We start from the raw sequence: 26,948 nt of genomic DNA, 5'->3' as shown, positions 1-26,948 counted from the left end.
AAGTCAATACGGGTAAAAGAAGATGAGGTTCATTTTCTGACCTTCAGACACTTAGCCGGGCGAACAGAATGCGACTCTAACACAAGATGTGACATTGATTGTATTTTAGTAATTACAGCATATTAGCATGATAAATAAAGTACTGTCAGTTCATACAACCAATTTGTAATTTAAATCTCTCAGTGACAGATGTCGCCTACAGCTCCAGATGCTAGGACTTCGAAATGGGTCTCGCAGTTCACAGATTATGCAGTGGCACGTAGGTTTGGATGCTTGAGCATCGTACCATAATCATGTGGCAAAAACTTATAGACCTCTGGCAGAAGATGTCTGTCACCGTCTTTTCGAAGATTTGTGAAACCGTTTGGATGGCTTGGGCCTTTTTCGTTGTTGTAAGTATTTGACCCGTCAATGTTGTGTAACATATATTGTTTACCTCACAGCCACCCACACCCACACGTGGTTACATACTAGGTTTACACATATGTCTGTGATAGTCTAAAAGTGATTTTACTGTCCTGTGCTGGCAGGTTTTATAAAAATCTATAATTATTATTTTCACTCACCCACTCACTCATTCGGGGTTCGATCCTCGACCGCGTCATACCAAAAGACGCTAAAAGATGGTACTTGTTGTAACCCTGTCTGGCGCTCGGCATTAAGGGGATAAAACAAGAACTAGTCGGTTCGGAGTTAGTATTCTGTCAGTCATATAGCCTGTAAGGTACATCAGTCATACACATTGTCAGTTATATCCGTCATACACCTTGTCAGTTACATTGGTCATACAGCATATCAGTTACATCGGTCAGACAGCTTGTCAGTTACATCAGTCATACACATTGTCAGTTACATCAGTCATACAGTGTGTCAGTTACATCAGTCATACAGCTTGTCAGTTACATCAGTCATACACATTGTCAGTTACATCGGTCATACAGTGTGTCAGTTACATCAGTCATACAGCTTGTCAGTTACATCAGTCATACACATTGTCAGTTACATCAGTCATACAGCATATCAGTTACATCAGTCATACAGCTTGTCAGTTACATCAGTCAGACAACTTGTCAGTTACATCAGTCATACACATTGTCAGTTACATCAGTCATACAGCATATCAGTTACATCAGTCAGACAACTTGCCAGTTACATCAGTCATACCGTGTGTCAGTTACATCAGTCATACAGTGTGTCAGTTACATCAGTCATACAGCTTGTCAGTTACATCAGTCATACACATTGTCAGTTACATCGGTCATACCGTGTGTCAGTTACATCAGTCAGACAGCTTGTCAGTTACATCAGTCATACAGTGTGTCAGTTACATCGGTCAGACAGCTTGTCAGTTACATCAGTCATACACATTGTCAGTTACATCGGTCATAAAGCTTGTCAGTTACATCGGACAGCTTGTCGGTTACATCAGTCATACAGCATGTCAGTTACATCAGTAGTACAGCATGTCAGTTACATCAGTCATAAAGCCTGTCGGTTACATCAGTCATACAGCTTGTCTGTTACATCAGTCATACAGCTTGTCAGTTACATCAGTCATATAGCTTCTCAGTTACATCTGTCATACAGCTTGTCAGTTACATCAGTCATACAGCTTGTCAGTTACATCAGTCATATAGCTTCTCAGTTACATCAGTCATACAGCTTGTCAGTTACATCAGTCATACACATTGTCAGTTACATCTGTCATATAGCTTGTCAGTTACATCAGTCATATAGCTTCTCAGTTACATCAGTCATACAGCTTGTCAGTTACATCAGTCATACACATTGTCAGTTACATCAGTCAGACAGCTTGTCAGTTACATCAGTCATATAGCTTCTCAGTTACATCAGTCATACAGCTTGTCAGTTACATCAGTCATACACATTGTCAGTTACATCTGTCATACAGCTTGTCAGTTACATCAGTCATACAGGCTTGTCAGTTACATCGGTCATAAAGCTTGTCAGTTACATCGGTCATGCAGCTTGTCAGTTACATCAGACAGCTTGTCAGTTACATTAGATAGACAGCTTGTCAGTTACATCAGTCATACAGCTTGTCAGTTACATCAGTCATACAGCTTGTCAGTTACATCAGTCATACAGCTTGTCAGTTACTTCATTCATACAGCTTGTCAGTTACATCAGTCATACACATTGTCAGTTACATCAGTCATATAGCTTCTCAGTTACATCAGTCATACAGCTTGTCAGTTACATCAGTCATACAGCTTGTCTGTTACATCAGTCATACAGCTTGTCAGTTACATCAGTCATATAGCTTCTCAGTTACATCTGTCATACAGCTTGTCAGTTACATCAGTCATACAGCTTGTCAGTTACATCAGTCATATAGCTTCTCAGTTACATCAGTCATACAGCTTGTCAGTTACATCAGTCATACACATTGTCAGTTACATCTGTCATATAGCTTGTCAGTTACATCAGTCATATAGCTTCTCAGTTACATCAGTCATACAGCTTGTCAGTTACATCAGTCATACACATTGTCAGTTACATCAGTCAGACAGCTTGTCAGTTACATCAGTCATATAGCTTCTCAGTTACATCAGTCATACAGCTTGTCAGTTACATCAGTCATACACATTGTCAGTTACATCTGTCATACAGCTTGTCAGTTACATCAGTCATACAGGCTTGTCAGTTACATCGGTCATAAAGCTTGTCAGTTACATCGGTCATGCAGCTTGTCAGTTACATCAGACAGCTTGTCAGTTACATTAGATAGACAGCTTGTCAGTTACATCAGTCATACAGCTTGTCAGTTACATCAGTCATACAGCTTGTCAGTTACATCAGTCATACAGCTTGTCAGTTACTTCATTCATACAGCTTGTCAGTTACATCAGTCATACAGCTTGTCAGTTACATCTGTTATGCAGCTTGTCAGTTACATCTGTCATGCAGCTTGTCAGTTACATCAGTCATACAGCTTGTCAGTTACATCTGTCATACAGCTTGTCAGAACAGAACAGAACAGAATAGTTATTTATTCATGAAAAAGACTTGGGCTTCGGCTCCTCGTCTAGCAGTAACTAGTTTCCCAATAACAATTATGTATATTTTACTCTGCTATCTTCATATTGGGACATATTAATAGAAAATGATACTCATCTTCAAGTACGTTAACACTTAACAACAATCACAGTATCTAAGACCTTTGATAATGTTGTTATAGCGTCCAACTTCTATTTTTTTTACTTGTGACTCGATATTCTAATCATTGTTACATATTTCCTAAGACCACGTGGTAAAATATGGAGATATAATTCATAACCAAAGGATACTGTGTTAAATTTCTGTACAACATCAACTGTCTACTATTATTAAGATCTGAGTTACATTTTTGTTAGTAGATAATTATTAATAGGTGGTGCCCTGACGTCATCAAGGTCACGTGACTCTCAGTGTCTCATTAATATGCAGAATAACTCATTAATATGCAAATGTATGCATGACGTCACAGGTCAATTAGGTTAATAAAGGGTCAACTCACCAGATGCAATCATGCAATGAATGACTTGACCATTTGTTAACTGTAGAACACGGGATAGTAATGAATGTCCCTATATGGACATGTTACTACGACAGGGGTTGGGTTGGGTCTTGACTCACGCGGAATGGAATGTCATTGTGAGACCATTTTGGCGCGAGATCATGTGGTGAACATTTGAACCTTTTGCTTTGAAGACATTTCTCTGTGCACATTCGGTGGCCGGCTATGTGTGGTAGGATTAAAAAAATGCCCAGGAACAGGTTCATGTATAAAGATCTCCCGATATCCAATTACATTCATTAAGGGTCAACTGACCGGATGCAATTATGCAATTAATTACTTGACCATTCGTTAAACGTAGTGTCTAAAAACAAGATGGCGGACGTTGTCATGAACGCTCACGGGCTGTCACGTGTCCTCGGTTTGAATCTCGCGCCTGACCTACAATTCAGTTCTATGAGGCCCCATTCCACATCTCAGGCTACGTTGATCCATAAGTGCAATAACTCATTCATTGTCAAATATAATCATGACGTCACAGGTCAGAAAGAGTAATGAGAGGTCTGTTGTTCCAATGCACGAATGAAATGTGTTAATGAGTCCTTCATTAAGTGAGAACAAAGGGTAGTAATGAGTGTCCCTATATGGAAGTGGCTACTACGAGGTTCAAATGTGATTCATGGGGAAAGGAATGTCATTGTTAGACATATTCCATTGATGCATGCATTTCGTGTAGTTATGACTGTCACATGTGGCAAAGAGGGGTGTGAGTTGAATTTCCATAGAAACCACATGTCCAGTTCTTAACTCTTCTAGTGTTACCTCTTATAAGTTCCTTTTTAACATTCAGTTGCCATGACAACTAAATAAAAAAATAAGGGTTAACAGTCTTGACTCCTAGCTAGAGGTCAGCTCGGAGAAATATAGAGTCGGTATCGCTAAACCCGTGTGTTGAAGACTGTAATGTATGCCAGTCTGGTATAAGACGTTTTAATACTGTAAAACTCTATTCTTTTTTCTAAAAGATGTTTAAGTTCAAAATGTCGGTTCAGTTTCCTATTTCAATGGAAAAAATACTCATTTAACCCATACCCAAAATCATTTTCATGAGAAAAAATGGAGTGCAATAACATAGTTTAGTAGATAACTTTGAAGAGATAAGATAACTCATTGATATGTAAATGTGTAAGTGATGTATCAGGTTAATTAGATGAATACAAGGTCAACTGACCAAATGCAATCAGGCAACTAATTACTTGAGTATTCATTAACAAGGAACAATGGATAGTAATGAATAACCTTATATGGACACTTGACATCGTGCGCGAAATGGAATGTTATTGCGACTGCATTTTGCCGCCTTTTTGCACATTTTCTCCATGCGCATTCAGGGGCTGCGTCTGCTGAGATCATCAGCCCAGCAATAAGTGTATGATCTATGTCAATATGTGTTATAAAACTCAACGGTAGTGTTGAGTGACTGACATTTTCACTCTAACCTTGCTGACAGACAAGACGTCCGTTTTCAACATGAAGAGAGTTTCAGGGGATATATTTGGACCTACAGTCATTTTGACAAAGCGTAGCAAGACCAAGTCGAGAAAAACAAGTCAGAGAAAACCAATGGGATCAAAGGGGTCGCCGAAGAGACTGGTTGCATCAAAGAAGAAAAAGATAACAACCAAGAAGGGGAAAAATAACTATAGTGAAAATACAACCTGTATCGAAAGTAAAGGCTGTTGTGCAACGAATCCGACCTGCCTTGAAGCCGCGCATGGCTGAAGGAAATAAAAGAATGCTTCAGACCCTCTCATCGTGCACTTATCGTATTTGATCACTATGGAGGTTACCAACTGTCCAGACTGTGGCAAGAGTTTTACTCGAAAAGATAATCAACAGAGACATCAGAAGCAGATGCACGGGTCAACTCAAGACTCGCCTCCTCTTCTTCCTCCTCTGGATAAACATATTACTCCTCCTACTCCTCCTCTTCCTGATAAACACCCTCCTCCTCCACCTCCTCTGTATAAACACCCTCCTCCTCCTCCTCTGGATAAACACCCTCCTCCTCCTCTTCCTCCTCTGGATAAATACCCTCCTCCTCCTCTGGATAAACGCCCTCCTCCGCCTCCTCCTCCTCCTCTGGATAAACAACCTCCTCCTCCTCCTCCTCCTCCTCCTCTGTATAAACACCCTCCTCCTCCTCCTCCTCTGGATAAACATCCCTCCTCCTCCTCCTCTGGATAAACACCCTCCTCCTCCTCTGTATAAACACCCTCCTCCTCTGGATAAACACCCTCCTCCTCCTCATCTGGATAAATACCCTCCTCATCCTCTGGATAAACGCCCTCCTCCGCCTCCTCCTCCTCTGGATAAACAACCTCCTCCTCCTCCTCCTCTGGATAAACAACCTCCTCCTCTGGATAAACACCCTCCTCCTCTGGATAAACACCCTCCTCCTCCTCAACTGGATAAATACCCTCCTCATCCTCTGGATAAACAACCTCCTCCTCCTCCTCTGGATAAACAACCTCCTCCTCCTCCTCCTCTGGATAAACAACCTCCTCCTCTGGATAAACACCCTCCTCCTCCTCCTCTGGATAAACACCCTCCTCCTCCTCTGGATATACACCCTCCTCCTTCTCTGGATAAACACTCTCCTCCTCCTCCTCTGGAAAAAACACCCTCCTCCTCCTCCTCCTCTGGATAAACACCCTCCTCCTCCCCCTCTTCTGGATAAACATCCCTCCCTCCTCCTCTGGATAAACACCCTCCTCCTCCTCTGGATAAATACTCCCCTCCTCCTCCTCTGGATAAACTCCCTCCTCCTCCTCCTCCTCCTCCTCTGGATAAACATCCTCCTCCTCCTCCTCCTCTGGATAACACCCTCCTCCTCCTCCTTCTCTGGATAAACACCCTCCTCCTCCTCCTCTGGATAGACACCCTCCTCCTCCTCTCCTCCTCCCCTGGATAAACACCCTCCTCTTCGTCCTCCTCCTCCTACTCCTCAGGAAACCTGTGTAGAAAACAAAAGCTGCTGTGAAATGAACCAAAGCTGTCTTTAAGCATCGCATTGGTGAAGGGTGTTAAAGAATGGTTCAGACCCTCTTATCGCGCACTTGTATTTGATCACTATGGAGGTTACCAACTGTCCAGACTGTGGCAAGAGTTTTACGCGAAAAGATAATCTACAGAGACATCAGAAGCAGGTGCATAGATCAACTCAAGACTCGCCTTCTCTTCTTCCTCCTCTGGATAAACACCTTACTCCTCCTACTCCTCCTCTTCCCGATAAACACCCTCCTCCTCCTCAGGAAATATCTCCACGTTTGCTTTCATCTCAGGAGCACCAGCAACACGGACGATTCAAGTTCCTTATACCCTCCAATAGCATCGTTGTTGGACCCAGTGGATGCGGAAAGTCGGTGTTTGTCTTCAACCTATTACGTCATGGATTCGTTCAACCCATGCCCGACTGTATTGTCTGGAGTTATACTGTGTGGCAACCTCTTTACAATAGCATTCTTCAAACTTTACCTCAAGTACGGTTTGTTAAAGGAATACCTTACAATCTTGAAGATGAAAACTTCTTCGATGCCCGTAATCAGAACATGATGGTGTTAGATGACTTTTTGTCTGAAGCAAAGAATGACAATCGGATTTCTCGTCTGTTTACCCAAACCTCCCACCACAAAAATGTCATTATCTTTTTGCTATTGCAAAACCTCTTCCTGAGAGGTAAGAAATCTAGGGACATTGCTCTAAATTCTCATTATGTCACACTTTTCAATTCGCCAGTGGACAGACAGCAGGTGAAGTTATTCGCCAAAAGAATATTTCCTGAAGACATTGGTAAATTTATGACTCTTTATGCTGTTGAAACCCCTTACACCTTACAGTGGATCTCAAACCCGGTACAAATGAGAAGAACAGATTACATGTCAACGTCTTGACAACCAACGACAATCAACCTGATCACAGTGCTTCACAACAACAACAACAACAACAACAACAACGGGTAAAAGATGTCTCTCTAGCATTATACGTGCAGACAGCTCCTGACATTCGTGCTGATCACACTTCAATTTCCAAAGAAAGGTCTCTAAGCTCTGACGACGACGACGTTGAAACAGCATCCATCTCGAGTGACGACACAGGACCTTTTACCATGGCCACTGCGTGTACAGACTGTGGCGTAATGATAGACAATATGCACGATCTACAGCAACATATTAGATCATGGTGTCCAGTAAACAACAACTTGAAATGCAAAAGAAAATGTCTCAGATACGAGACTGATGACAACGGTGACGACGATGAGGAACGTCTTCCTGAACAGAAGGGTGGATGTCTTGCTGTCAAACGTCGTCGCTGGAAGCCGCCAAACGCCGACGTGGATGCGGAGGAGTGGCAAAATGTTGGTTTACAACGCATCTGGAATCGCGTGTACAACATCAAGCACGACGCAATGAAACTCAAGAGGAAAAAGTACAGACAACAGGGTCGAACAGAAGAATGGATTGACAGAAAAATGAAACAGATGTGGGAAAGCGAATTGACCAACAGTCTCAAAAGTGTCATAGAGTTCTCCCAATATTTTAGACAGGCGCCTCTATTTCAACCCATCCTAGACAGCCTGAGTGATATGGATCCTGGCACTGATCAATCTATTATCAAAAACAAGATCGCTCGTTTCCTGAAAACTGTGATGAAAGACATTCTAACTCGTGTAGACATACCCGAAGCAGATAGTGACACTGAATCTATCTCAGCCGCTGATGATGGCAATGACGAGCAGAGTGAGCAAGAATAAAAACCTTGTTCTCATGTTACAACCCTTCAGTTGAGATTTTGTGTTACCCAAAGCAATGACATGGAAGAATCAGTCACCGAGTCGAGGTAAAGGAAGAAGATTTGGACTTATCCATGTATTGAAAACAGGACCTGTCATTAAGTCAAAACAGATTTCTCTAAATGACAGCTCCCTGGCGTCAAAGAAACGCCTGGTCGTATACATCAGGAGACCGGTCAAGTTGGGACCTCCGGGACGCAAACATCTATAAATGTCACAAAGATGGTCGTCTCCATCAGGTGCATCTGAGTGGTGTATTTCATGTCGAGATTAAACACTTAAAACTTTTCTAAAATCATTCAACCGTCAAGGTTTTTAATCATTTTGTAAATCGTTGAAATCACTCGAACACTTGTAAAGACAACACCATGTGCTGTTAATAAAAGCCTCATTACAGTTTATATGTTGTTGTTGTTTTAATTCATATTTCTATGATGTCATACATATGGTCAATATGGAAAGCAATTATCTCTACAAGCCGATCACACGACAGTTTGCTTGTGTTTTTTTGTGTTTTTTTTAGTATCATACAGTTACTAACACGAACTTGTCTATAGTAAAACCACACTGTTAACACTTCAATTCAACGAGAACTGTGAACCTACAGTGAGTGAGTGAGTATGGTTTTAACCCGCTTTTAGCAATATTCCATCAATATCATGGCGGGAGACACCAGAAATGGGCTTCACACATTGTACCCATGTCGGGAATCGAACCCGGGTCTTCGGCGTGACGAGCGAACGCTTTAACCAATCAGCTATCCGACCGCCCCTCCGTACAGATTCACATCATAGATCTATCCAACTTCATTCGAGGTGCTCTGACGTCAGCACTTACAAAAAAAGAGCTCTTTTCAATAAATTGTCACAGGAACGGTTTTCAATAGCCTATTTAGGCTGAAATTTGATTGTTAAAACGAACAAATGTCCAGGTTGGCACTCAACGGGTTAAACTTTTGGAACTATATTTAAATGTGAATCTTGCATGCCCGGAGACTTCAGAAAATTGGAATCTTTGTAAAACTGTTTAGTGTTAAATAGTATTGTTTAATCACGTTTGTATACATGCAACGAATAAATATTCTTGATGTGAGTGTATTGTCATTTTGTTTGTTTTTTAACATATACCCAACCTGATACAAAACAGTCAATTAATCTTGTGATATTCGCTGCAAGAGGTTTTGAGTTAAAGGTAATGAACGCTGTGATGTGACATGGTGAAATAATAGAAAAAAATATACAATAATTGGTATCAATAAACTTAAGAAATTTTGATTTGGTAAAATACAATGTATAACACTTTTTTTAATTTTCCGACTTGCAGACGAACTCGCATTAGTCTTTTCGTTCAAAATCGAAATGGATATATTTATTAAATCCAAAAAAGTATGTACGGATGTACAAGTGCTATTCGATAACTAAACTAGGGAAAGATGCATATGAAAATCATGCACATGTTGCTGAGATGATCTCCTGACTTCTACATACTCTTTGGAAGATATTAGACATAAACACAATTAATGAAAATCTTATAACTGCAAATTAACACGAATATACACTCATACTGTGAGTAGGTCAAGGGTCAGATGCATTCGGGCAGTGTTTGAAGTAAAATGCTCGAATTTCAACTCGTGAAATAGTCGTTCGTTGGTTTCGCCTGTAATTACAAAGACTCTGAATCAGGCATAATAGACACATACTTTGGAAGACATCCTCTCTCCGACTTTAAAACTGTATTTAAACTTAACACTGTATTCTCCCATCGAATATCATGTTTCCCACTTGATTTTGTTATAACACACAGAGGTGAAGTTTCCAGCTAACACCCCATGTTCTCAATTAATTTCCAATAATTATCAAATTGACTTCCAAGTTATCAGGTAACGACCATTCCGTTAGCTAGCTATCGCAGTATTATAATATGTATCTAGCAAACAATGGTTACATGGTCAGTTTGAAGTTAAAACTAGCATTAAATATTACACAATGATTTTGCAAATTCGTACTTTGCAGAGTTACAGGATATGGTTGTAAATTTCACACAGGCGAATTGGTGTTTTTCATATAATTAGTATTGTTCTTTTACAAAATTAGATCCTGATATTCTTAGTATTCATCATGCCTTTATTGAATAGCATGTGTGGTGACCTCAACTTCAGGAGGCTCTCTAGTCAGTATTTCACAAAACAGCGACACGGACAAAACAAGGTGTTATGTGTATAACATATACCAACTCATTCGGAGTGTTGTAAAATAAACCTCACTTGTTACCATATAAGCAATATGATCTACTGTTAGATGCGTGGACAACTGTGTACATAGTACACTAACTAAATATGGAAATAGTACTATGCCCATTGAGCATTGTAAAGATGGTGATCACGTGACTCCCCAGCGAATATGTACTTGGTGAAGCTTGCGTTGAATTGATCATCGGGTTATCTTCCTGACCACTGACAGAGGACACAATACACCAAAAGATTAATCTTAAGGTTTTAAAAAACTAATCATGCTAAATTCAGAATATTCTAACTTTATCTCGAGTCATAGAAATTTATCATGACAATGGTTAACTAACACGATGCTAAGATCACCTTTTTAAAACCTTAAGATTAATCGTAACTGTTTTGTAAAAAGAGATAAAAAAAAGACAATATAAGAATACATTGATCGATGTCTGACTTTATTAAACAGCACATAGGTGGCACATGTCTCTTCATTATGATGGTTCTTCAATGGGACGCCATTTGTGGTGCACACATCCTGGAACAAAGGGAACATTGAATTTGTACATGTACTTTTTTTTTCCTAAATGAGAATTCGTTGAAATTGATAAGATAATAAACTCAATCAAGATTATTTTTCATACAAATGCATACATCATGCAGAAACAGACTATAACATCTACAACCAGGAATCGCAATGCCATAGCATGTACCCAAAAGTTGTGCGCCGCTCGCACAACAAAGTATAGTCTGTATCAGAAATCACTTTGTTACATTTCATAAAAAGTAAATTTTCATAAAATCACTATGAGTATTCTATTTCTTGCTTTGTAAAATGTTTAACGAGTGATGTTTTATCAACAACAACAAAAAAAGAAGAAGAATTATATCTGATTTCTGTTGGGTATTGGTAATGGATTGGTAAAATAAGAATCTGTTTTAAGTTTAACTGTTAAATAATATGAATTATTTTGTCAAAAGCATGGTGTACAAATGCATACATAACATTACAAAAATGCTTTACACAAATATGACATTAGAGGTAGACAGATGAGAAAGAAAGAAAAAAGATTTCAACGTAACTAATTACATATCAGTAAATAATTTGTAAAAATATTTAGATTAAAATTATTACTCACCGAAGACGACTCTGACACAGCAGCACGTGACCTCCATTCTCCTCATTCATTCCGTCTTCAATACTGTGAGCAAGGTTAGAGTGAAAATGTCAGTCACTCAACACTACCGTTGAGTTTTATAACACATATTGACATAGATCACACTCTTATTCCTGGGCTGATAATCTCAGCAGACGCAGCCCCCCGAATGAGCATGCAGAAAAGGTGCAAAAAGGCGGCAAAATTCAGTCGCAATAACATTCCATTTCGCGTGCGATGTCAAGTTTCCATATGAGGATATTCATTACTATCCATTGTTCTTTGTTAATGTAAGTAAATTGCATCTAGTCAGTTGACCCTGTATTCATCTAATTAACCTGATACATCACTTAAACATTTACATCTTAATGAGTTATCTTATCTCTTAGAAGTTATCTACTAATCTACGTTATTTCACTCCATTTTTTCTCATGCATATTGATTCTTGGTATGGGTTAAACGAGTATTTTTTCATTGAAATAGGAAACTGAATCGACATTTTGAACTCAAACATCTTTTAGAAAAAAGAATAGAATTTTACAGTATTAAAACGTCTTATACCAGACTGGCATTCATTACAGTCTTCAACAAACGGGTTTTGCGATACCGACTCTATAGTTCTCCGAGTTGACCTCTAGCTAGGAGTCAAGACTGTTAACCCTTATTTTTTTATTTAGTTGTCATGACAACTGAATGTTACAAGGAACTTATAATAGGTAACACTAGAAGAGTTAAGAACTGGACATGTGGTTTCTATGGAAATTCAACTCACACCCCTCTTTGCCACATGTGACAGTCATAACTACACGAAATGCATGCATCAATGGAATATGTCTAACAATGACATTCCTTTCCCCATGAATCACATTTGAACCTCGTAGTAGCCACTTCCACATAGGGACACTCATTACTACACTTTGTTCTCACTTAATGAAGGACTCATTAACACATTTCATTCGTGCATTGGAACAACAGACCTCTTATTGCACTTACGGATCAACTTAGCCTAAGATGTGCAATGGGGTCTCATAGAACTGAATTGTAGGTCAGGCGCGAGATTCAAACCGAGGACACGTGACACCCGTGAGCGTTCATAGCAACGTCCGCCATCTTGTTTTTAGACACGTGTTGTTCTACGTTTAACGAATGGTCAAGTAATTAATTGCAGGATTGCATACGGTCAGTTGACCCTTAATCAATGTAATTGAATATCGGGAGATCTTTCTACATGAACCTGTTCCTGGGCATTTTTTTTAATCCTACCACACATAGCCGGCCACCGAATGTGCACAGAGAAATGTCTTCAAAGCAAAAGGTTCAAATGTTCACCACATGATCTCGCGCCAAAATGGTCTCACAATGACATTCCATTCCACGTGAGTCAAGACCCAACCAAACCCCGGTTGTAGTAACATGTCCATATAGGGACATTCATTACTATCCCATGTTCTGCAATTTATGAATGGTCAAGTCATTCATTGTATGATTGCATCTGGTCAGTTGACCCTTTATTAACCTAATTGACCTGTGATGTCATGCAAACATTTGCATATTAATGAGTTATTCTGCATATTAATGAGACACTGAGAGTCACGTGACCTTGATGACGTCAGGGCACCACCTAGGTGGTGCTCTAGTTATTAATAATTATCTACTTTTGTTTATATAATTATCAATAAGTATTTGTTTAATCAAAGAGACAAATATTCTATGATTTACAGACAAGGGATTTAACCACGCATGTGTAAAACCATCTATAGACAACATATCTTTCACGTTCGCTCGCACGCCGAAGACCCGGGTTCGATTCCCGACATGGGTACAATGTGTGAAGCCCATTTCTGGTGTCGCCCTCAGGCACTATAAAGTATGTACTGATGACACCTCACAGGTCACATTGCCCATTGTACTGGTCGTAGGTGAAATCCCTGAGTCCAAGTCTGACCTTTAGAGAAGCACGTACTTAACAACATGTGACTGTTACTCATGCCTACACAATTATTCCTGGTTGGAGTCCAGTCAGTGGGGCATTCACATTTATATGATAATCACTTTGGTGATGTAGAAAGGTGAAGATAATCACAGTTAACCATATTTCAGTATACATATGGGTACTTAATAAGGACAGAATTAGGTTCGTGTAAATGGATATTGTATTAAGTGCCAAACAAAGGTACAAAAGTAGATAAATTAACTTTGTGTTGGATGCCTAACGTGTGTGGGCTCCTGCATGTAAGCGTGTACATGTGTTCTGAACAAGGTCCGTATTTACACAGCGAAACTAATGAAGGATCATCTGCATAACTGGGGATTGAAATATTTTTCCCAAAAATAATAAACACATTCTAGCTGAAAATGAAAATGTTTTGAGTTTTCAGTTCAAATCTATGAAAAGCGATAACAAGCATTTCATTTGGCACACACAGCTGTCATATTTCGTGCGCTGTAGAGAATCAGTATCTTGTGTAACTGCCCCTGTTTCTGGCCCCATGGGTTTACTCATCATGATCACCAAGGCCCATGATGACAGTCTGTGGTATGGCGTCCAATTTTGGGTGATGGGTTTTAAAGAGCGTACATATCTTGTGTCATAGGAAGGCTACTGTTAAGACATCACCCTAATTATCAATTAGTGCCAAATAAACGCTTTGGCCTGAAGTCCACGGTGTGAATAACCATAAGCGTTCTGAAAGATCAGGACACATCTACAGCAACCTTTTGTTTAATAGTTGTACAGCATTGGACATATGTTATATGGCCTCAGATCACAATTATTTTCATTCGCTGCTATCTATAGTGACATGGCAGTCCTAAATGATTAATATCTGTCATTGGCTGTACTCTGTTCGCTGATTAATATGACGCTTGTTATTTAAACTGCAAAATCAAACTTCTAGATTCGCAGTAACCACTGTCAACAATGGTCACTGAAAGTATCAAGCCAGGCCATAACCATCGGCCTTCAAATTAGGGTCAAATCATTGGAAGCTGGTGTCAATAGAATGTACAAATTGGGAATTAAACATATTTCTAAACAAAAGGAAAAGCTTTTATTTAAGCTTTTACAAGTCACTCGCTAAATAAACTGGCAAACACTTTACAGCCAAATAAAAACATTACGTTCTCCTGTTTCCTTCAGGGTCATGGTAAAACCCGGTACCATGGAGAAACCTGTCGTCTGAATCAATATCAATGCCCCGGATGTGCTTATAATCTTGTTCTCAGTTGAGGTAGCAAGGGGCATATGAACTATTTTATTACTAAAAAACTGACAATCTATATAACTGATCGTACTGACGGATGTAACACAAAATATATTTAAGGGATGTTATTAATCCGGAAGTGTATATCTAGAGACATACATACATGACTGCATTAAACAAGATTAGGGAACAAAGATCACCATAAGTAGGTATCAGTGAGGTCAACTGTCAACTAACTTGGTGAAACATATAAGGATCAATGTTACATGATATCTGGTGGCCAATTTATTTGGGCATTAAGGAAAAGATGGAGATGTCTCTGGTTCAGTTATTGTGCAGTCAAAGCAAGCATTGCTAGTTTAATCAGAGTCTTTCAAGGGTTAAAATTGGTTCACGCGTAAAATGGGATACAACTTTAAACACCTTTAATGTATACTTTCTGTCATACCGTATCACACAGGGCATCAATTATTCCATCCTGGGCCCCACCCTGCTGGATCTGCAGCTGATCCTGAAGCAGGACCTGGCAACTCTCTCCACCATTCCCATGAGCAGCGGCATTGGGGAGACATTGGGGATGTTCCTGGCCATGGCACTCTCTAAATACGGACAGAAACGTCTTCAGCTGGGCATTTCCCTACTGCTGGCGTCAGTTGTGATTACTTGTATTCCTCTTGCACCAAGCTACATCTACGTAGATGTCATGTTCGCCTTGGTGGGATTCATTTCTGCAATACCTTCGTGTTGTGAGTACTATTATTAACTAAAATATACATGCACCATTATAATCACTCCAGCACAGGTGACTCTGTCATGTGAGTTGTAACAAGTCGTTGCGTGGAATTATTTCCCTTTGTCACATCAGGGGCTGTACCTCTCTTTAGAAATGACACATATTCTCAACAACAAAAGTTCCTGTGACACCATTATATTTTAATGTATTTTTCAAACAAGTAGAAGATCGGTTCGGGTGCGGCAGCATTATGGTATGGGATATGATTACAGCAAGACAGAGGACCCGTTTGATAGTGGTAGAGGGAAATCTCAATGGATAGCGCTACCGCGACGAGATCATCGGCCCTGTTGTTCTACCGTTTTTGCGTCGTCATGGCCCAGGCATTACCTTTCAACATGACAACGCCCGGCCTCATATTGCTCGACTTGTTTAGGATTCTCTTCAACAAAACAACGTGAATGTCATCCCCTAGACGGCTCGCTCCCCTGATCTCTCACCAATAGAGCACATGTGGGATGAGATGGATCGGCGCCTTCGACGTCAACCAAGTGTTCAACAGACACTCCAGGAACTTTCAAACATGCTCCAGCAGATATGGACAGATATCCCACAGGACTTTGTGCGACGCCTGGTCCATTCCATGAGACGAAGATGTGTTGCTTGCATCGCAACTAGAGGTGGACACACACGCTATTGATTTGTAAATTGACATTTTGGCATGTTCATAGTTTTTTTACGTGAAATTACGCATTTCCTTAAGTCAGTATGGCAAATTAAGCCATTAAAACACTTACAGGAGTCTTTTATCTGAAATTGTTTCAGATTTGGTAAAAAACATAATTTTTGCATTAAATCTTATTCAATGCCACAGGAACTTTTTTTGTTCCGTATATAAGCGATCCATCGACCCGATGGTACCCAGAACAATTTGCGTGGCTACAATTTGTGACAAGTTGAGATGGAGCCAAACGTAAATGGTCTTTAGTGTATTCACGATTCAAGAACGATGTTTACTTTTGAATATCTGACACAGGCTGTATTTTGACACACACACACACATACACACACACACACACACACACACACACACACACACACACACACACACACACACACACACACACACACACACACACACACACACACACACACACACACACACTTTAATAAGACAGGATCCTTCAACACCACCTCACGAAGGCATATTCCCCGATTTCTAAGATCCACTCTGCAAATGATGTGCTTGCAGTGTTCAACTGTCTATGGCCTGCGTCTACTTGAGAGTTGTGTCTCTATTCTATTGTCTTGGTGACAGGCTTAATATGAACAGTTCATAGTTGCCAACAGTTCACACTTGTAAGCTGCAGCTACAAAACCAGATACTTTTTAAAACCATGAACCCAAAGAAAGACACCTTTCAACAATGTCATTTTTGTAGCAAGCAATTTCTTTTTTTTCAAGACTGAAGCATAATTACTTGTTTCAAGAATTTTCGAGAAAATCGCCCAGAATATTAAATTTTCGGTTCCTTAGGTGGGTGTCACAGTATAGTTAGATTGCACGTATTAATGAGCTTGTCCTTTCTAGTGATTGAGTATGCTGTTGAAATGCTTACTTGAACTATCTCTTCAACAGTTCTGATGGATGTGTGCAGTGAGCTGTGGAAGGACAGGGGCACCGCGTTTCAGTTCATCCTTGTCGGCAGTTCCCTTGGCGCCATTCTCACTCCTCTGATAGTGGAACCGTTCTTATGTCAGGGTGATGTATCAAAAGTTGCAAACTTTACTAGATTTCTACCCACGGGAGCTGCTTCTGTAAACGGTTCATGCTCAGTGGATGATCTGGCTCTGGTTGAGAACATGTGTGTGAATGTCACTCGACATTTTGAAACCAATGATTCTAAAGAAACACAAGGACATTTTGTTGTTGACCATGTGAGTGTAGATCACGCCTGTCCGTGTACCGCCCTGCTGTCTCTGTCGTATAGATTTACTGACAGCTGCAAAGTGAACATGACAAAGGATGTTGATGAGAATAGAGATTATTGCAATTGGCAAATGGCTTGTGGCAACCTGCAGCATAAAGACTATAACACAACGGAGGAAGATGTACAGTATCTTATTTCTGTGTGTTGCCCGTTATTAAGTGCGTTAGATGAATGCCGTACGAATTACGGAGTTGCGGACAATGGAACAGAGTCCTGTACAGAAAGTGACACTAATGTGCGCAGTGCTTATGTCGCCATGGGGTTTGTTTTGTTGCCAAGTTCATTCGCTTTTTTCTACTTTTGGTGGAAGAGGGACTCAAGCTGGGCCTCTGCAGCGATTACAGACAGCCAGAGACAGGATTACAGTCAATTTGATGTACCCCCCATTGGAAAATTTCAAGCTGTGATATTTTACACCTTATTACTATTATCTTATCTTCCTCTAACTTCACTGACAATAGTATTTGCTACTTACCTGACAGCTTTTGGTGTTGATGGACATTTACACCTCCCAAAGTCTGCAATGGTATACATGACATCTGTGTTCTGGATCTCAACTCTGCTGGGTCGAATCGTCAGCACAGCTCTCACACCACTGTTAGGACATGCTAAAATAATCATCGGTAATTTTGTAGGTTTAGTTGTGGCGTCAGGTCTACTTATAGTCGTGGCGCCGTATTACGAGTCCATGTTGTGGTTAAGCACTGTTCTGTTAGGGGTGTTTGCCTGTCCCTATGAGGGTGCGGGGATAGCATGGGCCGCTGACTATGTCGGAATGTCTCCACAACTTGTAGCCCTTTCATGGATAGCAGTGTCTGTGGGGAACCTTGTCTTTCCGTTTGTAGGAGGAATATTTTTTACAGACATTGGGCCATCCGCGTTTTTGTATCTACTCGGTTTTCTTAGTGTTTTCATGATTTTAATGTTCGCTCTTTTAAACGTCCAGGTGCGGTGTAAAGGTTTCAAAAAATAACTTCCTTCATATTTTACCTCAGTTTAGTTGTTTAACGCCACCGAAATGCCTCAGCAATGTGACGGCGGCCTATAAATAATCGAATCTGGACCAGACTAAACCATTGAACGTCCCGGTTCAAGTCCCGAACCTGAACACTCATTAATGAAATCGCCTTTTTAGACAAGTATAAGTTTCTGGGGACCTGGTCTAACCCGGAATTCAACCTATGCTGGTCGTAGTAGGATCGGGTGGTCATGAGTGTGTTGATTGCGTGTCATCGTACACCGACTGCGTCGACCCTCACAGAATCAATCACTGGATTGTTTTATAGATTGAATATTTTCTTGATTTGCGTCTGTTTATATGATCAAGCTACTTGCATATATGATCATGAAGAGAATGTGAACGGTGTCTACCCTGATTTGTCTATGGGTGTGGCATATTTATATCCAGAATAAAAAGTATCATTTTATTTTTACATGTTGGATCTGATCAGTTATTTAGAGGGAATCATTTCCAAGTGGAGTACGGTGGAATAGTCCGCTTTATGCTGTCGAAGTTGTTTCCCTTAGGCAAGCCAGCATCCGGTGATTGGGGATCACAATCCCAGATTGGCCCTGACTGTGATCCTTGGTTTGTCATAATCATACCCGTGTTCGTTGGTTAAACTAAAGCTGTAAATGTGTTTGATCCTGCATCCCATTGGGTACACATTAACTAAGCTCACACGCAGTAATGGCACGGCATGCTGTTCAAAGTTGCGTTAAAATCCAGCTCACCCACTCACATAAGGATAAAAACATGCTTTACGATGGCCTTTTATAAACACGTGCTAGGTTTCCCACCATCCATTGGGAATTGTACCTCTGTTAACGCAAATATAAAATGATTACCTAACATGCTGTAATTGCGTTTATTCATATAAATCATGCAAATAATCACATTCGTTTTTCTTATTTTGTACGATCAACTCTTTGACACATTTCAACATTTCATCCGTGTTAATGTCCACAATGTTAACATTGGCATCCCTTGGCTTTGGTCCTAACAGGGATATTAAACATGGTCATCCAGGTGACCTTGACACTCTGCCAGCGGACACTCTAGATGGAAGAGTTGACCGCCCTGTATGTCCAGTAGTATTGAACTATCTCACGTCTCAACCCACAAGAATGTATGTTGTAGGTGTAGATCCTGCAGGTTAAATGTTTAGTTGTTTCAACCTTTATTAAGCTTATCGACGTCATCGTAGATATCATCAGCCATACCAACTTACTTATGGATCATGGTATATGGGTGATTTCACCTCACAAACAGAGGAATCATGTGACGACAGACAAACAAATATTTGTTCAGATGAAGGGCTTATATTGAGAAAATGGATACCACATATTTTGCGTCAACTGGCATTGTTTACCCATAAAGAAAAATTATGACCAATAAAATGTGTAAGCAATACGAAACATAGAGTTTCTTTCGTTTTTCATCGCAAATAGCCTATCTATATGTTATACGTAAACACTCAATACGTTTAGATCTGTTAGAATGTGATCTGTGCAATGTTTCTTTACCTGCTTTAACACACCTCATGTATTCTCACAAATACTCTATACATTCGCCGGACTTCAACTCCATCTTGCGGGGCTTACGCTGTGGATATTGCAATGTTATTGAATCAAATATGACGGAGAGGTTACCTCCGTTCGACAAATAGTTCTTGTTGGCCTTACAATACAAGTACAGAGGCAGCGCCAAGCGGTGTGCTTGCGGACTGCATGGTAAAGCAAGTGTCGTTTCCACCTCTCAATGTGTTGTTTCTTTCAGTTTAAATACAATGCATCTAAACGTTCGTTTTGTTCACGATTCATTTTGCTTAAGGCCCTACCCAACGTATGTTTTTTTATGTATTTTTTATGATGTCCGCTTTCTTCGTTTGTCATCGAACGAAATCGCTTCCAGGCAAATAAAGGATTTATGCTGTTCGAAGGCGTGCTAGGAATACTAGTTGTTGTGATCGAACAGCAACGACAGAAAAATTATCCCGGTGGAGCCTTTCAACCAACGCAATGTAAAGATTAAGATAAACACTCCAGGAAACAGTAACGATACCACAGCATTGATAATGACTTTTAAAAAATCCACATTTGTCGAAACCGTGAATATACATGTACAATATAGCATCATGTTCAGATGCTATAGTAAGGAAATAAATGTATAGTCGTACGGTTCTCCACAAAACCACACCCAAGATTTTGGAGGTCGCCTCTCACGGTTACAGAAACGAATACGAAGCAATGTTGTGCCGAATATCGTTGCAAAATATACTATGTAGTAGCTAGGTATTTCTATGTGAAAGATCTTCGAGGCTTACGGCTATATATACGTCTATATATTGGCGTTTCTAGCCAAACTAAATGAAAGCGACAGAATCATTTCCATTTTCATAAAAACCTTCACTAAATGCGACTAAGCATGTGTTTATGAATCATTATCAGATTGTGAGGATATAGGTGTTCCCGAAAACCTAAAGGTACCCTGCCCCTCCAGTGGCACCCGTCACAAATACATGTAAAGGCAAGTGAAAACCCATTTGTATTTCTGAACTAAATGAAGATACAAATGACAGGGTACAATACATGATACATTATACAAGATCTCTTTTGGCTGCTTGTACATTGCCTAAGTGAAGATTTCAGTCATTTTACACATTGACTGATTTTACATATTTGACTGTAACCTTGCAACACTTAATGTCTACACCTCGAAACACTTAATGTCTAAACCTTGAAACACTTAATGTCTACACCTTGAAACACTTAATGTCTACACCTTGAAACACTTAATGTCTACACCTCGAAACACGTAATGTCTACACCTCGAAACACTAAAGGTCTACACCTTGAAACACTTAATGTCTACACCTTGAAACACTTAATGTCTACACCTTGAAACACTTAATGTCTACACCTTGAAACACTTCATGTCTACACCTTGAAACACTTAATGTCTACACCTTGAAACACTTAATGTCTAAACCTCGAAACACCTAATGTCTACACCTTGAAACACTTAATGTCTACACCTTGAAACACTTAATGTCTACACCTCGAAACATCGAAACACTTAATGTCTACACCTTGAAACACTTAATGTCTACACCTCGAAACACTTAATGTCTACACATTGAAACACTTAATGTCTAAACCTCGAAACACTTAATGTCTACACCTCGAAACACTTAATGTCTACACCTTGAAACACTTCATGTCTACACCTCGAAACACTTAATGTCTACACCTTGAAACACTTAATGTCTACACCTTGAAACACTTGATGTCTACACCTTGAACAATAATACAGTTTTTTCCAAACATGTCTATGCGTTTAGTGCTGAACATGGAAGAATAAAAAGTGTCATGGGATTTTTTTTTAGTAAGCATCTCACTAATATTTGAACACGACTAAATCTTTGAATCAATCTGAATTTTACAGATGATACGAACGCATTGTAAAAACTTCATCTTGGATCACGGATATGCTCATTGTCAGTTTTAGCGACCCGTTTTCACCATATTTGTTCTTTAAGAATCTATATCGAAGAATAATCGGTTACAGTGATGACACCAGGTGTTTGTTGAACGGTTGTTGTAGACGTTGAAGCAGAATATTGTCAGTGTGTATGCAGACACGGTATGTAGATCACTGTTGGTCCTTGCTGGCGCCTCTCGTGTGATTGCGGTTCTTATATATAAATCTCTATGACGCAGTCTTTAACCTGGCACTGGTAGCTGTGTGCCCAACTCAAACACACACTCCATTCCATAGGTACTTATTCCCTGCCGTCTCTCGTTTACATACTTTGTAACATCTGTACCATAAGATCATACGGAGACATATATTCTATCCATTATTTTATAATGTCAATTGTATATGGTTATATGTGCTTGGTTCTATGCCAACGTTCTTATACTTTTAAGATTATATCTACTCGGTTCAGACTGGATGTATGACTGGTTCAGATTCTGTGTCATGTGTGTATATGGTTATCTATACTCGGTTCAGACTGTCCATGTGTGTGTATGGCTATCTATACTCGGTTCAGACTGTCCATGTGTGTATATGGTTATCTGTCCTCGGATGAGACTGTTCATATGTGTATATAGTTAGTTATACACGGCTCCGACTGTCGATGTATGTATGTGGTTATCTATATTCGGTTCAGACTGTCCATGTGTGTATATGGTTATCTATACTCGGTTCAGACTGTCCATGTGTGTATATAGTTATCTATACACGGTTCAGGCTGTCGATGTGTGTATTTGGTTATCTATACTCGGTTCCGACTGTCCGTATGAGTATATAGTTAGGTATACACGGTCCCGACTGTCCATGTGTGTATATTGTCATCTTTAGTCGGTTCACTCTGTCCATGTGTGTATTTGGTTATCTATACTCGGTTCAGACTGTCCGTACGAGTATATAGTTATCGATACTCGGTTCAGACTGTCCATCTGTGTACATGGTTATCTATATTCTGTTCAGACTGTCCATGTGTGTAAAAAGTTATCTATACACGGTTCAGGCTGTCGATGTGTGTGTATGGCTATCTATACTCGGTTCAGACTGTCCATGTGTGTATATGGTTATCTGTACTCGGATGAGACTGTTCATATGTGTATATAGTTAGTTATACACGGCTCCGACTGTCGATGTATGTATGTGGTTATCTATATTCGGTTCAGACTGTCCATGTGTGTATATGGTTATCTTTATTCGGTTCAGACTGTCCATGTGGGTATATGGTTATCTATACACGGTTCAGACTGTCCATGTTTGTATATGGTTATCTATACACGGTTCAGGCTGTCGATGTGTGTATGTGGTTATCTATACTCGGTTCAGACTGTCCGTATGAGTATATAGTTAGGTATACACGGTTCCGACTGTCCATGTGTGTATATTGTCATCTTTAGTCGGTTCAGTTTGTCCATATGTGTATGTATTTGGTTATCTATACTCGGTTCAGACTGTCCATGTGTGTAGATGGTTATCTTTTCTCGGTTCAGACTGTCCATGTGTGTATATGCTTATCTGTAATCGGTTGACACTGTCCATGTGTGTAGATGGTTATCTTTTCTCGGTTGACACTGTCCATGTGTGTATATGGTTATCTTTTCTCGGTTCAGACTGTCCATGTGTGTAGATGGTTATCTTTTCTCGGTTCAGACTGTCCATGTGTGTATATGCTTATCTGTAATCGGTTGACACTGTCCATGTGTGTAGATGGTTATCTTTTCTCGGTTGACACTGTCCATGTGTGTATATGGTTATCTTTTCTCGGTTCAGACTGTCCATGTGTGTAGATGGTTATCTTTTCTCGGTTCAGACTGTCCATGTGTGTAGATGGTTATCTTTTCTCGGTTCAGACTGTCCATGTGTGTATATGGTTATCTTTTCTCGGTTCAGACTGTCCATGTGTGTAGATGGTTATCTTTTCTCGGTTCAGACTGTCCATGTGTGAGGATGGTTATCTTTTCTCGGTTCAGGGTGTCTATGTGTGTAGATGGTTATCTTTTCTCGGTTCAGACTGTCCATGCTTGTATCATATATTTACCACACTTTTGTTATTGGAGTTTTTCCATGTTGATGTTTACACTTTCGAACGGAGCACAGATCAGGCATTCGGTTAATTTGTTCACCGAGGTTTACATATTCGTACCAAATAGTGTCAAGGGTATTCAAATAATACGATGTATCTCCCTTTACAGTTTACCTGTAATCGATCAAACAATGCTTGAGTGTGTCACAATTTTTTCCCTTAGATATCGTCCAACCATTTATTGATACAAATCGATGCAAAAATGTGTAAACTATAATGTAAGTAAAATGCTAATGCAATTGTTCTGGGTGCAAGAGTTACGAGTGGCTTAGTCTTCTGAGGCACTGTATTTCGTTGAGCAGAGTTGCGTCCCTTAGACGTTCCAGAAACCTATGATAATTTGTTCGAGTCACGGTTAGCCCTGATTATGTTTCAAGGTTTGTTTTCACCATATGCGTTCTCGTGGTTATAGGATCGTGTAAAAGACTTGAAGCAGGGATGTCTTATTGTTATGCATAGGGTTTTGCATCAAAGTGTTAAACATGAAAGACCTGCAACGCTTGGGGCTTTCCTCCCACACGAAGCTGACACGCTGTGACATAACTAAAATATTGTTTGATTCGTCGTTATACTCAGTTCACTCACTTGCTCACACACCAACACACCCATCACCAACATATCTTTAAGTAAACGTGTGAAACCATTGGATCATTATTTTCAAGGTAATCGTAATATCTGACAGGATAAAATTGGTTAAGTTGCATCAAAAAATAGTCTGCGTTATATTAAAGTAAATCATCCTAAATAACGAATCATTAAAATTAATAGAAATGATTATGACACTTGTTCAAATTTACTATACATGTACAAGTTTTTTGGAAAGTATTTATTTTAGAAAAATACCAAAATTATTGTTTATCGTGTTTATTATACAAAAAAGCTGCTCTGTATCGGTTTCTCTGTATTCTGTACTTAAATTGTATCTTCACATTTAAACACAATTCTCACATCATCGTCAACTTGACCCTCACAAAAGATGTCGCTATCATATCATACATATTTGAAATGGATATTTAAGTCTCTTCAAAGTGAGTGAGTGAGTTATTCCAGTTATATTCGCGGCGTGTCAGCTTAATGTGGGAGGAAAGCCCGAAGTTAAGCAGGTCTCAGACGTTTACCACTTCGGTGAAACCCATGAGCACGGGTATGGTGCTGACAAACCTAGAAACATAATTGGGGCGAACCAGGATTCGAACCCAAAATCCTAGGTTTCTGGCGTGCCTAAGGGATGCAACTTTGCACAGCGAATCACGGCGTCTTAGACGACTGGGTCACTGGGCCATCCGTGCCGCCCCCGCCCCCCCCCCCCCCCCCCCCCCCCCCCTCCATCCCCCTCCCCCAAGTCTCTTCAAAACAGACACACGATGATACATATCTGCGACACAAGAGACAATGTTGGAGCAGTCGATAAAAGTCGCTGTCGATTGCAGCCGAATAGCTGTGTTTTGTCTGAGGTAACAAATATTGACTCAAGATATCCTTTGGCACGTTACACCGCTGTGCTGATCACAGGGGGCTGTTGGACTTCACGTTGAACTCAGTCACGTTGTGGGCACTGAGCACATTGTGTCATTGAGACAAATCTAAACAGCTGCCTTAATGCTTCCTGTATCCACTAATGCAATCAATTGCAATTTGAACAAAAATGCACCGCCAAATTGGTTTTTCCCTATCAATGCGATCGTGATGTCATTAAAACAAACCAAGAAAGAGAGATTTTTATAGATTATGGCTACCGTTGTCGATAATACATTAAGAACTTATAGTTTCAAACTTGCCTTTCGTAATATTATTATATCTGAAATCCAATCAACTGATGACTCTCAACTGTCAGTAAGAGGGCATCCGTGTTCGTAAGATTTGATTAAGTTGTAAAAAACTTATACATTGATTGTTTTCTTTCTGGCATTCAAAGATACAGAAATGCTTTAGTTGTTGCAAAATAAATATTGTTACAATACGATTGTAATTGTCAGGTATATGTGATTCCTTTGTCATAGCATACTCCCAACTGTTTGTCCTAGCATACTCCCAACTGTGTGTCACAGCATACTCTCAACTGTGTGTCACAGCATACTCCCAGCTGTGTGTCACAGCATACTCCCAACTGTGTGTCACAGCATACTACCAACAGTGTGTCACAGCATACTCCCAACTGTGTGTCACAGCATACTTCCAGCTGTGTGTCACAGCATACTCCCAGCTATGTGTCACAGCATACCCCAAACTGTGTGTCACAGCATACTCCCAGCTGTGTGTCACAGCATACTCCCAGCTGTGTGTCACAGCATACTCCCAACTGTGTGTCACAGCATACTACCAACAGTGTGTCACAGCATACTCCCAACTGTGTGTCACAGCATACTCCCAGCTGTGTGTCACAGCATACTCCCAGCTGTGTGTCATAGCATACTCCCAGCTGTGTGTCACAGCATACTCCAAACTGTGTGTCCCAGCATACTCCCAGCTGTGTGTCACAGCATACTCCCAACTGTGTGTCACAGCATACTCCCAACTGTGTGTCACAGCATACTCCCAACTGTGTGTCACAGCATACTCCCAACTGTGAATCACAGCATACTCCCAACTGTGTGTCACAGCATACTCCCAACTGTGTGTCATAGCATACTCCCAGCTGTGTGTCACAGCATACTC

The 26,948-nt window shown here is 40.2% G+C and overlaps 1 protein-coding gene across 1 annotated transcript; it reads left to right on the top strand.

The window, feature by feature from the left end:
- The first annotated feature begins 269 nt into the window (after positions 1-269).
- Positions 270-18,652, top strand: LOC139457581 (major facilitator superfamily domain-containing protein 4A-like). Its single transcript, XM_071238956.1, has 3 exons — positions 270-392; positions 15,417-15,702; positions 17,328-18,652. The coding sequence occupies exons 1-3, from the start codon at positions 270-272 to the stop codon at positions 18,650-18,652; spliced, it is 1,734 nt and encodes a 577-aa protein (XP_071095057.1).
- Positions 18,653-26,948: the final 8,296 nt, after the last annotated feature.

Source organism: Haliotis cracherodii, unplaced genomic scaffold (genome assembly GCF_022045235.1).
Source record: "Haliotis cracherodii isolate W230 unplaced genomic scaffold, xgHalCrac1.p SCAF_1, whole genome shotgun sequence".
NCBI classification, from domain to species: Eukaryota; Metazoa; Mollusca; class Gastropoda; order Lepetellida; family Haliotidae; genus Haliotis; species Haliotis cracherodii.
The sequence above is the reverse complement of the archived record's forward strand: the minus strand, read 5'-3'. Positions and strand labels throughout refer to the sequence as shown.